A 13,794-nucleotide genomic window follows, 5' to 3' on the forward strand; every position below is an offset into this window, starting at 1 on the left:
GTACCAGGCACATTTGGTTTGAGCTGGAATAAACTGGGAATGTATATGTTTGCACAAACTGGGGCTGCAGCTTTCAAAGCAGCACAGATATGCTCCTAACACTCAAACAGGCTTTCCAGAACATGCTTGTACATTTGGATGTCTTGCAAAATAGATCAAACAGTGACCTTACCTTTTCAGCATACACCTCTTTCTGTGCCAAATGCAAAGCTCCTTCAATGCTCACTTCTTTATTTTTCACCATGTTCATAATTTTGAGGATTTTTTCCTGGCTTAACTGGAAAAAAAGTCAATCAAATGTTTTTAGAGACTGTTTTTTCATCTGGCTATTGAGGATACTGACTACTTGTGACAGTTGCAGCTACAGTTTCTGCCATAAAATTACAATTTCACTCATATTTTATGTTCTATCGACAACCTGCCCAGCAAATATAATCTCTCTTTGAAACCTGGTGAGAGTCCACAAGATATCAAATATACAGGGGCTTTTACAATTTTAGAAGATGGGGTGGTAATATCTGGAGACAGAACTGCCAGGAGGAAATCTTTTTAGTTAGAAAATCTGGCAAGAAGTGAAAACATCAATTTTGCATGCTTGCCTGTGTCTTACCCGTAGTGCAAAGTACTGCATACAAACAACATGAAAGCAAAATCAGACCATTCTAAATTTTCAGGATGAAGGGGAGAGAAATTGATGTCTGTACCATCAGGTACAGCCGTCACTTGAACTTATCTAAATACGTTAAGAAGCAGGCATTACACTTCCCCTTTCTTTTGCTCAGAAAAAAAAAAAAAAAAAAAAAGAGGTTGCACTGTCAATAAGCTTACACACATTAATTTGTGTTACTCTAAAATGAACTGGGTGGGGATTGCAATACCAAACCAGAATAAAGCAAGAGAAAAGGAAAGTGGAGTAACCAGGTGCCCAGAACTGCAGCCACTTACACTGTGGAAGCTCTTTCACAGCCCTTCGTAGGAGGAATAAACAATGGCCCTCTGAGACAGGCCGAAGATTTCCCCAGTAAAATAGCCATTCTTGAACAGTAGCAGAACCAGGAATTTGGAAAGAGCACGTACCAGAGCTCAAGACTTGGGCCAGGAGCTTGCTAACAGGCAGGAAGTCGCACACTCCCGAAGGAGTGCATTTTTTTTCTCTACAAAATATTCAACTCCTCATTCTGCTTACTTTTGCCAAATCTTTGCATCTATTGCTTGTTCCAGCAGATACCCTCGGGTTCAGCCCAGACACTTGCGGTTCTTTTATCCAGTGGATTAGCTCCAATTTCAATTAGCTACAATATAGGATGTTTCCTACCTCCCTGGAGAATGACCTCCCCACCAGGAGATAAGTTTCTGTGGTAAAATCTTTCTTTCAAATCATCCTTTTTAAACTCTTCCACGTGGGGCTCTCCCATAAGGGCCCTCCCCAGGAGCACTGCCCCGGCTGTGCAGGAGACCAACACATTCAGAGGAAGGTATCTCAGTATCACAAGCAAATCCGAATTTGGCTACCCCAAGGACGAAGCACCGCGACCTCAACTGGTTTTGCTGCTCCTGCAACAGGAAAAAGAAGGCAGAGCTAAAGCGAGGGATCGCTGGCGAGTGAGGCAGCTGCTGCCCAGCTGCTGCCCAGGAGGGGACGGGTGGGCAGAGGTGGGGGCTCCCCCCCTGCCAGCTTTACCACACAAAATGGTTATCACTGCCCCCATCAGCAGCCCCCAAGCAGCTGCCCAGACACCAGAGGCAGGCAGAGCAGGCAGCAGGGCTGCAGCTGCTTTGCCACCCCCAGCACCTTCCTCTCCCAAGCAGCCGCTTCCTTTGCCTATGCCCACAGCTCTCCACACCTACAGCAGCTTCTCTGCTCAGAGCCCCAGGAAAGCAGCCTTGCAGCCGAACAAGATGCTGCCCACCCATCCAAGTGCTGCAGGCACTTAGCACGAGCCTGATGGGCAATGTAAAACAACCAGCTACACCCCAGAGGTCAGCAACTCGTAAATCCACAGGTTGTCTCTTCTTCCCAGTCACGCCACACTGAGCACACTTTAGCTTTCCAGATTTCCAACAAAAGAACCCATTTCTGATCAAGAGACATGCTGTACGTTTTTGCAGCCCACAAATAAAACTAGGAGTAAAAGAAGAAGAAATATTTTGTTTTTAAAGTCTTGGAATTTTCAATGCTAATATAAAGGTGACTTATGGCATAGCTCCCAGCTGCAAATAGCAATGTGAATGGTAAGGAAAGAATAAAAGCAATCTGATAATTCATTCATACTTGCTGAGGCACATAACGTTTCTACAATGACCTCCACATTCTGTATTTGAATTTTAAATGGCAATATATTTACACCACACACACACACTGGATACGATTAGATCTTAACAAGATAATTCCCTACTGAACAGGCTCTGTGTAGGCAAACAAGAATACAGATATATCTGAACTGAATAATATAGTTTCCTTAGGGCTAAATTCTGCCAGCTTTAAAGTGCAAGATCCTATTGCAGGATTGCAATTCTTGATAGGAAGTTGGGTAGTATTTTTTGGAACTGTTAGGCCCTTTTCTATGGTGAAGGGTTCAAAGATTTTGCACCAGGATGAAAATAACATAAAGACAACATCATAGCCTTATGACAAAGACACAGTCTGATTCACATAAACAAGAGAAGGATTTATCTCCTCCGCTTCAGCACACACGTAATTTAATGTAGGAGCTCAAGTCTCATTTGAATTTCACGGTGGTGTTTGACAACACAACATATTGTGCACATCTGCAGGGGTGCTTCCTATGAATGGCCAAAAAATGGAGTTTCAGCTTCCAAAATATGAGGCTTTGAAGTCTCTTTTTTTTTTCCCCCAGGATATCGGTGACTCGTCCACCATCTCTGTGCTTGTGCAACTCCATACTCTGCAGTGCGCCAAGCACTGGCTATTTTAAGGTCTGTCATTCCAGGCAAATATTCTATCCTGCACCAGGGAACCTCACCACAACATGTCCACCAAAACCAAGACCTTTTCTTGTAATTCATTGTGTTTCTGATTTGCATTGCTGAAGATTTTCAAAAGCTCTTTTTTCTTTTCTTTTGTACAAAATCTGTATTCATATATGATTCACAGAAGTTAATGCATTTTTTTTTTATCTACAAAATATTCAGCTCTTCGTTTTGCTTACTTTCACCAAAGTCATCTTTAGACCAGAATGAAATTCTGCCTAAGACATGAAAACAACTGGAAACATCTCTTAATTTTCTCAATAATGTATGAAGACAAATGTTTGCAAAAGAGGAGCAAATCGTTTTCTATATTGCAAATTCAGGAAGGTTAGTTAGTAAGTTAGACTGCTGACAGTTAATGCATTCCCCAGAGAGTGCTCAAAAGCTGGTGCTTGGTACAGGTTATTTTTAACAGCACCTTGTTTTTTTAATATCTCTGTTAGCTCTCTTTCTCTCTGCACATCTGTAAGCCGAGGGGGTGGGGGGAGGGTGGACATGACACATTTCAAAAGAGAGGCAAAAAAAAGCACTTTTCAGCTTATGAGATCTGTCAAAGTTATTTGTCAGAAGTCTATCTGTGTATCTGGCTTCGGTTTTTGACATATTAGCACGGTATTTTTACTTGCAAACAAGACTTGAGCAACAGATCCTGACCTTTATCATTTTGTATCTGTGGGGCTTTTCTCTCAGCACATCACAATTTTTGTAATGCTCATTTTTGTGCTTATTTTGGTTACATTTTTTTTCTTAAAAAGAAACAAGTTTTGTCAAATTATCCACCGAAATGCCACTAAGTCAGATCGTGTTTTATTGCCTAATAGAATGTGACTGGTGCAGCGAAACAGAACGTTTCTATACCAGGTTGAATAACAAGACTTAGAAAATACCTTTTTTCTATTATAAAATATGCACATTAAGAAAATACATGAGATTCCATTAATAATGCATTCATTTACCTGCCAGGTTCAAGAATTTTGTTAAATACAGATTAAATTTTCATCATCCACCCAAAATTCAGTGCAGCCACTTAGCTGATCTTAAAGAAAAATCAGAGCTCACAGTTGAAGGAAGAGCGTGGGGCTTCAGGAATTCTCTATACATACATTACGCTACAGGATGAGGTGTTTGTATTTTTGGCCAAGATACGGTATAAAATGTGTTTAGTGGCAAGATGAGAGATTTCTGGCTTATTCTTGGGCTAATGCAGTACTTTTCTTGACCCTTTACAGGACTTCCTGCCACTCTCTATCCATCCAGTACGGTCTCACAACAGGCCCTAAGAGGTATGGAAGATTTTACATGTAGTCCAAATGCAGTGGTAAATACCAGAAAAGGTCCCCAAATCTTCTGAGCATCAACCAAGAAAGAGGGGTTACAGCCACATCAGGAGAGTCATTTACAGCTGATTGAAGACAGCAGCAGAAGGCATGCAGAGTGTGGGAAACAACTGAGGCATAAGACAGGCTAATGTCTTCCTGTGCCTGTTCCTTCCAACTCTTGTTCTGTAACGCCCACTGGCCCACATCCTCCAACCCACCACAGCATCACTGCCTCCTGTAGAATCAGTGGAGATCCCTTAGGCCCTCTAGGTTGCAGTTCAGCACATGTAAGACCTGTTTCTTTTTCTCTGTTACCTACAGAGGCATTTTAGCTATGTGATTTTTCTCAGCTTATTCTTATTCCGTTGACCATCCTACCTGCATCATAATAATATGACAGTAATCTAAAGCAAAAAGATGCCTGGAATGTGTGCACATACACCCATGGAAACGAAGAGCAAGAAATCTGGCTGTCAGTCAGCTATACGTATGATCTCAATTATTGCAATACTGGGATGATTCAGTAAAACATTATTTCAGGTTTACTCAGGTGAAGATCAGAGCTAATATGCACCAAGCTCTATCATTTCCTGTGACAACAAAGCCAAGTCATGCAGAAATCCTGCTCCCTGTACAAATGAGGAAATATTTTCATTCAAATCTGGTCAAGCTTTTCATTGTTCTTGCTAAGCATTCCTTACACTGTCTTTATTAAACATTAACAGTGTTAAACATTCTCTGTTAGCTGCAAGGAGTAGGAGACAAACCAGCTTCTGGCTGCTGCAGGACCCAGAGGGGAAGGCTGGAGGAGGGCTTCCTCCTCCTCTGCGCTCCACAGAAGCATCTTCCTTTTAGCACTGCTAAGATCAGTTCTCTAAGAGACAAGGGGGCTCAAACCAAGAGGGAAGAGCCAAAGAGTGACTATGCATTTCTTTACAGAGGTCTCATGAATTTCTTGGCATTAACCTGCCTGAATGCTGGTTGTCTCCACAACAATGGATATGCTGTTTTAACATACATGCCTGATGCTTTTTTTCATCCAGCATAGTGAAATATTTTCATTCATTTTGAAGTCCTTTTTAAAAAAAAAATATATAGCTTTTAATAATAGATTTTGTTTTCTACCTAGCAAAGGAGGATGAAGTGACTTAGAGGTAAAGCCTTCTGGGGATTTTCTGTTGACTCAGTGCCTTCCAGCTGCAGTACACAACACTTTCTGTAAAGCAAATACAGTGGAGAAACTTAAAAATAAGTGCCAGGATACAATGCGGCGATTGACCTCGGGTGAAATTTCAAGTAGCAACTTCCTTCTACAAGCTGTGCTTTTAAAGAAAATGCCTTTTTTTTTTTTCTTTTCCTCCAAATCAAAGGCACTGGCTTAGTTTACTGTAGTTTACTGTGAGTATTTGCCTTCTTTACAGTATTTTGTTGAACTCCACTCTGCCTGCATGTTGAACATGTCATTTAAATGATTTTCAAGACAGCAGACACAATCTTGGTTGCCTTAAAAGTTCCAGCTCTTATCAACTTTCATCTCCTAATGTATTCAGTTTCACCAGGCTTGAACTTGGCCCAAAGTGTACTGAGTGCTCCCATATATTTGTAGGGGAGTGGCTGTCTTCTATGTTTGGGGGTATCTGAAAAACCTTCACTTGTAATTTACATGAAATACCAATACAGATGACTGATGTGATATTTTTATGTGGCAATACCATCTTTTGTAGCCAGTCATAGAGATAGACTAATATTATTTGTCAAACAGTGCTGCTATTCATCAAGTAAATTATCCATCTGTAATAATGTTTTGCATTATTTGTTCAGATCTATATCTGGCTGAATAATATCTGTCAACATTTATTCAAAGAAGGTATTCATCAAACAGTAGCTTGATTTCCCTGAAAACACTGGAAATTCTACCACTTTCAGCAGGAGCTGAAGGAACCCAAAGATATTTTCATATAATTTATTACATTATTGTAAAAATTAAGTACTACATCAAAAAATCGTAAAGAGCTAGCTTCAAAAATATTTTGGAATCTGAATCATAAATTGGATCCTAGTGAAATGTATACAGCACGGTGTACAATACAAAGTGATTATTCTTTCTTCCAGTTCTGAAGATTTCTCCATATTGAAGAATCTCAATACCTAAACTTTTCCTGAAGTCCCCTCTGAAAACCTGACGATTTATAGGTCTAACATGAAGCAATTACATCAGTGTTTCCCTCAATCACCACTTAACAGGCCCTCACGTTCTCAGCAGGACCCTCGTTCAAATAGCACTTGGAACCTGTCAGAAAACCACACTCGGAAAGTAATTACCAGAGGTGAAAAACCAAAGGGTATATTGAGTGGTGGTGCACAGGAGACCGACTTCATTTTGTTCTATTCAATGTTTTCACTAACAATCTGGCAACAGAGATTTTGCTTATTAAACTCGCAGACATGAAGGTGGAAAGAACCACAGCGGGTTGCGACGGGTATTCAAATTCAAAACAAACTTGACAAATTAGAGAAGCACAATTCAACAAGTGGAAAAAAAATATCTTGAGAAAGTTCAACAGAATTACCAGCTACACACAGGGTGGCTGAGGAACATATTTTCTTCAGAAAATACTCAGAAGTTATAGTAGGTTACAAACCAACACAAGTTAACAGCTTCACGCTGTTGCAATAAAACATCCCACTGGGAGGTTATAGACGGCATCATAGTCTGCAAAACACATTGTCATCTTTCCAGTACACAGCACTGCTAAAGGCTTCAGCTGGAAGAGTGCGACGTTCTCCACATCTCCCAAAAAGAGGTGGACAGGTTGGAGGGAGACCAGATCAGGACAACACTAATGGTTAGAGCTTAAACAAGAAGACAAACAAACAAAACCAAACAAACAAACAAAAAGACCCATGGAGATACCTTTTGCAACAAGCTTCAGATCATGAGAAATACAACGAGTTTTCCAATTTCTAACCTACATATCCTAGATCCTGTTTCAGCCAGGCCTGTACTAACAGCCTGGGCAATCTGAGGCAGGAAAGTGGGTGCCCTCAGTTGTGCAGAGCCAAGCCTACAGTGCTTTGGTTCTTCAGTACTCATTGAGATGAAATAGGACCAGTATATCAATGGCTATTCTGCTTTCTGCCCCACACTAGATGCCAACTTTCAATCCAGTTTATTTAGTACTAACAACCTAAAGCAAAAGTGGATGCTTCCAAGCAGCAATCTTGGAGTATAAAGACACAGTCTTACAGTTCTGCAGCTCCAAATAAAAATTCACAGCAGTTTGAATAGTATTTTAGGAGTTTTTACCTCACACCTTTTTTATATCTCAGTCCAGTTGCTCACAAAGAAATAAGAGAAAGAACCTTTGACTATTTAAAAGCATGATGTATTGCTAAAACTCATGGATTTTGTGATTTTGCTGCTTCACTTCACATTAAGTAGGTGCAACTTTGAATTAATCAATCCTAACATGGTATTTTTGTTGAATTGCTACTGTTTTTCTTCAAATAGCTACCAAAATATCTTCACAAGCAGCACTCACAACAGAAATTGAGACTGCAGAATATTTAGGTAGGATAAGAAGTTTTCTGTGCCTGAAAGGTGCATGTTTGAAGTGCTGGTGTGCCTCCTGCCATACACTGACACACCATGAGATTCCTGGATGTGTGTGAAGTGTGTAGAGGGACAAACCACAGCATCTGCACCATGCAGTGAACAGTGAAACCTTTCTGTTTCTCACATAGATTGCAGTGATTAAAAAGTCAACTGGCCCATTTATTTCATGTAAAAATACACTAAGAAATAATATTACTGTGAATAGGAGGGGGAAACATTTATGGAAAGCTTTACAACTGGTTTTACCAAGGCTACAGGCAGGCACACCAATGAAAACGCAGAAGTTTTCAGTGTGAAATGGTTTCCAGCTTATGTGACAGATGGCCAACATGTTCCATGTTCAATACCAAGATATAGGTTCACTGGATTTTCATTTTTTCCTTCATGCTTAAGCCATTATTAAATGAAGTTTACCTCTTACACTGTTACTGTTTTCCTCCAAAATGTTGGTGGCCTCTAGAGAAAAATTACATTAAAAATGTAAATAAAGTGAATCTTTTTTTTAAGTAATTTTTTAATGTGATAAGATATTTTTATTTCTTGCTGAACATTGTTGTCAATACAAATGAATTAAGAGGATGCGACTGAATTAAGTAAATAGGTGCAGATTGCCTTTGAAGTAGCTACTATGGGAATATTTTCCAAAGCATTCATTCAATTATAGTTTTATGCTAGGCACACTGAATACAGGAATGAAACTCCCATTGATTTCAGCTCCCTGCCACCACAGGAACATGCAGTACATGTCCTGAATACATTAAATGACAACTCATTTCAAAACAATACTCAGTAAGCATGAATTTACTGTGTATTTTCTTCGTGTGTTAAGGTGCAACTTTAATGTTATGCTACAAAATGGACTAAAATAGAATAAAGAAGGAGGTTCATATAGAAGTATTTCAGCTTGTTACTAAAATAATAATGTTCCATGCCTTTCGTTGTAGTAATTAAAATAATCCATAGTGATAAGAACTATCAAGGATTATCATATTTGCTTATTAACATGATGGTCCAATTAATCTTGCGATAAAACAAAGATTACCAGACTATTAAGCAGTGACATCTAATTATTTTGGAGAAAAGTATGCAATATTTCTCTTCACAGGCTTACAATCTGATCTTGTGCCCTAGCGTCTTGTAAAAGCATATCAAGCAAGAATTTGGCTGCTAAAATTATTAAAAGCTGAACAATACATGATTCATTATGCTTGAGGTTTATTAGATCACATTAGTTAACGTGCTAAGCAACAAGTATGAAGTGCAAAACAGAGAAGGCAATACTGATTTCATGAATGTTTAAGTGAGAATTACGGGTCTCCATGAATTCTACATTGTTTGAAACATTTAACAAATAAACTCTTTATTATGTTCCATTCAAAATAAGGTCTGAAACTTGAGGAAAAAAAAAAAAAGTATCTCTCTGCTGATGTCTCATTTCTTACCTAACCTCCGCCCCCCCCCCCCCCCCCATCCCAGGATTCTGGTTTGTTAATGAATCATCATAACAAAGTGTTGAGGTAAAAAGAGGCTATTTCTCTTTGTCTCCCCCTCTCCTATAGTCTCCCCTTATACTCCAACAGATTTAGCAGAATATAAAACTTGTCTATATATACACACAACTTCACCACATTCTTAAGGCTCCCTTACAAAAGCAGACTCCATTTTCCAAGGTCAACTTTCTCGGAATCAGCTCGTTGTACAACTATTTATGCTGCATCTTTAAGTATTTTCTTAAACTCAGGGAAAAAAGTCCCTTCAAAATGATCTTTGACTACATGTATTGTGTTGCCATGTTCAGGAAGTTGTACCATATTGAGAATGAGACAAGACAGATAAAGGTCCGAATGGCTCTGTAAAAAGAAATTTTACTGAGGGATGTCAGTACCTACTGCTGTAAGGATGATGAGGAAGACATACCTGAGGATGCACTTCAGCCCCTCTCCCACAGGCATTTCCCCTGTTCTTTGTTCAGTGGGCTACCTCCAACTGAGTAGAAAATGTAAGAGAACTCACTGCAGTCTCCCTGGGTCTTTTGATCTTACCTTACACAAGAAAGACATTCCCAAGTTTTGAGGATTTTTTAGATGGATCAAGGAAAAGTGAGCTCTGATTCCTACACAGAGTATTTCCACATTGATGTTTAACTCTGCCTACAATTGATTCTGGTTTTAAATATAAATGCAGCCTCCACAAAGCATGCACTTACGCAGCACATCTCATTCAGTAACCTACAAACATCTAGGTTCAAAACAAGAGCAGGACCAAGGAACCTGAACCGTCTCACAAGTCCTTTGCTCTGACCAACACTTGACATTAGCTGCAAGGAGCAGATTGCTCCAGATCCATAACTGAGCTGGACCGACCATCCAATATGTGAAGTCTTTAGAAGCCCCCATAGGTCAGGAGAAAATTGGATTTCTTACTTATAGTCTCACGAAAATAGCCCATCTCCAAAGCTACAGAAGTTCCTCCTGAGGCTGGGTACATGTTCATGAATATATACGTCAGAAGATATGGAATCATTTGGCCTTATTTAAACAGAATTGATCCCTTGACATATATACACAGTGAAAATCTGCTCTAAGCTACCTTTGAAAAGACCAGGAAAAGAAAAGAATCACCTAAGAGAGGTGGCCTTTAACTAAAAGTCTAGCAAAAAATTGTATGGGAAAGCCATGGGGATAAAAGTACTTTAAAATGGTTGATTAAAGTAAAGCAGGCTGGAAAAGCAAAAGGGTTGACAACTGTTCCACCTTACAACAGTCCTCAGAAGACTTAGATGAAAAACATCAGAAAGACATGTAGTCAAATTTTAAGAGAAGTTCACAAAAAGTTTCAAACATTTTTCTCAGGCTCAATTTAGCTTTGCAAATCACTTGGTGAACATATAACCTGAGCTTTATGCATATACTTCATTGCAGGCCTTGGGGAGTGAAAGAAAGGAAAAAGTAGCACCATCTGGTTACAGCTTCCTGTTTTCTGATTCTCACTCATGTAAGCCCTATCTGGTAGCAAGCATTTGATTATTTCCACATCTGTGCTGCCCCTGACCTCCCCAGCAGTACCTGCCAAAATAAGAGCAATGATTCATAAGCTGCACCTCAGGCCTGTGCGTCAGTGCTAAGCAATAAAAACATGGGCTGTAGACAATAAAGAAAGAGAAAACACTTCCACTCTGAATTTGTGCCTTTTCAATGGCATTGTCATCAACAGCTTCTCCAAATAGATCCCAGCACTTCGTTACACTGAATAGTGCCAGATGGGTCCTGTAATTTTATTACATTTCAGGTGTCATCTCCTCAGGTGAAGCAATTAATATCTGCCAAGCTGACTCAGTCTTAAGATGACCTGTTACACTGCCCTCAACAAACACTTCAAAGGCCGTGTATGTTGATGTTGCATGGAGGGAACCAAATGCAGAAATATGTAACACGCCCTTCTTCCTCTTTGACAAACCAAAGATGTTGACAAACCAATAGAGGCTTCATCCTCATTTGTGCTCTCACCCTGAGTTTGCCTAGAGCCTCACCTAGCAAATCTTTCAGTGAACGTCTCGTGCTTCTCAGTGGAAAAGTGGAATCATACCAACAGAGCAGACTTCTCCTCAGATCTCATATTCTTCTCAAAGCACATAGTAATTGCAAGCCAAGCCACTCTTGGTAGCTGCCCAGGGCCAACTTAGATCACTCCGTCACACCTCCAGCCTACACATACCACACCCCTTCCTTCTTCTAATTGCTCTTTACTCCAGGGACTCTCCACCAGTACAAGCTATCAACTTTCCTAGCTAGAGGGCAATTTTCCATGGCTTAATTCTCCAGGTAACAGACTTCCAAACATGCAAGTATTGCAAGTAGCAGAATGCTACAAAGACTATATATCTGTCAGGTGCCCTCAGACAAATGCAGTAGTGTTGCAAGCTGATGTATATTCAATTCTGACATATCAATCTTATCAAATACCAGTATGATTATCAAAAACTGCACTTGCCTATAATATAAAACACTATTTTCCCCCTCCAATTACCTTATGGAAATTTTTAGTGCAGATAATATATAGTATTAATAAATCCTCTGTAGTAGCAATAGAAAGACAGATCTTCTCTCTTTTTCCCCTCCGTATCAGGAAAACCTTGCACATTTCAACTTTCTTAAGAATAAAGCACAGTACAGAAAAATATTGTTTCATAACCAACTTCTGCAAATAGTTTCTGATATATTAAACCAGTCCACACTCATATTATGTGCTAATGAATTACATTAAACAATCTACTGCAAATTCCCTACCAATAAAACACAAAGTCATTTCAGTTTCTCATATGCCATCTCTTCAGTTATAACTGAACAAATAGCACTTTCACATAAGCCATAACAGTTTCTGTCTTTACCTGTGAAAAAGTGTCTTGTGTTCTTGTATTATCCATGTCTGTGAAAATTCTATTTGTTTCATCAGTATCCCATAGGGTTACAAACTATAGTTTATTCATGAATCACACCTGCTTTTCTACAGCACGGTTCTCGTTCTCTTCCTTTTTCTCTGCCTCTCTCTCTCTCAAGAATATCTTACAGCCAATGGCTTTTATTAAGTCTTACTTCCTTTTTTGCTGAGAACTGAAAGAAACAATAATGATGCTTTGCTTCCTTATGGCAGCTCTGTGAAAAGACAAAAAAGTAGAAGCTGTTTGCTTTTCTTGAACTGATATTTATGTTCCAGAGACTTCCTGAAGTCACTGAGCCATGAATGTTAAAATTATGATCTATTACTGCACATTGGATCTATCTGAACACCTAACATGTTAGTTAACAAAACAAATTCCATACTAAATGTAGCAAAGTTTGCCTTAGGAATTGCAAATACAATAGGCAATTTTCACAGCAATATTTTTATGCATGGCAGCTATCTTTAATGTATGTCTTCAAACTCTAGCACGAGTATGTGCATATTGGATCAAAGCATAAATGCACCTGCAGGTTATCTTACAAGATTTCTGTAAAAATCAACAGCATTTTAGACTCTGCCTTTGTAATCTGTATTTGAAGAGAGTCTAGTGATTAGAAGAGTGAATTAACAGTAAAACATTCTTGAAATCTAAACCCACATTTGACAAAAGTTTTTTAGCAGCTACAAAAAAAATAAGCCTTGGTTCTCCTTACTGTATATGATGACTTCTGTTGACAAAAAACCTTATGGGAATGAGATTAAAATTTCTGAACAGACGTGGCTGAAAGACTCTTCATATTTAGAAATTTCTTCTGCTACAAATATAGGCAAAAAAAAAGAAAATCAAAAAACAGTTTCTCCCAAAAATTCAATTTTTAAAAACATGACAGGAATTGAAAAGCTTTGTTCTGATGATGGGTCTCATTTCAGCTTTTCTGTACTATACTAAAAGCAATCTTACAAGCACAGGGAAATAAAGCTGAGATGTTCAGTTCAGAAGAGGTGTCAATGGACCACTTGGGAAGCAAAGGCAGGGCAGCTCCCTGGCCCAGCCCCACGTACCCATGCATGTAAGTCCCCCCTGCTCTTTCAGAGGTTAGTTATGGACCTTTTGCTGAGGACCCTGACTGATTTATCTGCCAAAAGGCAACACTGCAAAAGCAAGAGGCAAGTGCAGGCGTCCTGAACTAGGGCTGCAGTCAAAGACAAGCTATGGTGAGCAATGGGATGGAGACTTGGCCAACCCATTCACATTGCAGGCAGGTCTTCAGATGCCAGAGAAAGATCTGAAACTTGTGCCTAAGACCAGGCTCTGACAGCCACACAGGATCAACGGCTTCATGAACAAGATCCCTTAAGCTCACACTTGCTGTAAATTGTAGACAGACCCAGGGAGACCACAACAGCAAATGTGTGGGAGGGAAGGGA

At 39.5% G+C, this 13,794-nt stretch overlaps 1 protein-coding gene across 3 annotated transcripts in view; it reads right to left on the bottom strand.

The window, feature by feature from the left end:
* The window catches only part of LOC121079026 (formin-H-like), a 40,954-nt gene extending 28,461 nt beyond the window's left edge, over positions 1 to 12,493 (bottom strand). Inside the window, exons 1-3 of one of the 3 annotated variants that reach the window (XM_040575862.1) lie at positions 12,314 to 12,492; positions 9,844 to 9,912; positions 173 to 277 (exon numbers count right to left, since the gene is read on the bottom strand). In XM_040575862.1, coding sequence (XP_040431796.1) covers positions 173 to 250 — 78 coding nt within the window. In that variant the 5' untranslated portion in view covers positions 251 to 277; positions 9,844 to 9,912; positions 12,314 to 12,492. Of the gene's footprint in view, positions 1 to 172; positions 278 to 9,843; positions 9,913 to 12,313 lie in introns of all 3 variants that reach the window. The other 2 variants (XM_040575861.1, XM_040575860.1) reach the window with 2 other exon arrangements.
* Between the last annotated feature and the right edge of the window lie 1,301 nt (positions 12,494 to 13,794).

Source organism: Cygnus olor, chromosome 16 (genome assembly GCF_009769625.2).
Source record: "Cygnus olor isolate bCygOlo1 chromosome 16, bCygOlo1.pri.v2, whole genome shotgun sequence".
NCBI classification, from domain to species: domain Eukaryota; kingdom Metazoa; phylum Chordata; class Aves; order Anseriformes; family Anatidae; genus Cygnus; species Cygnus olor.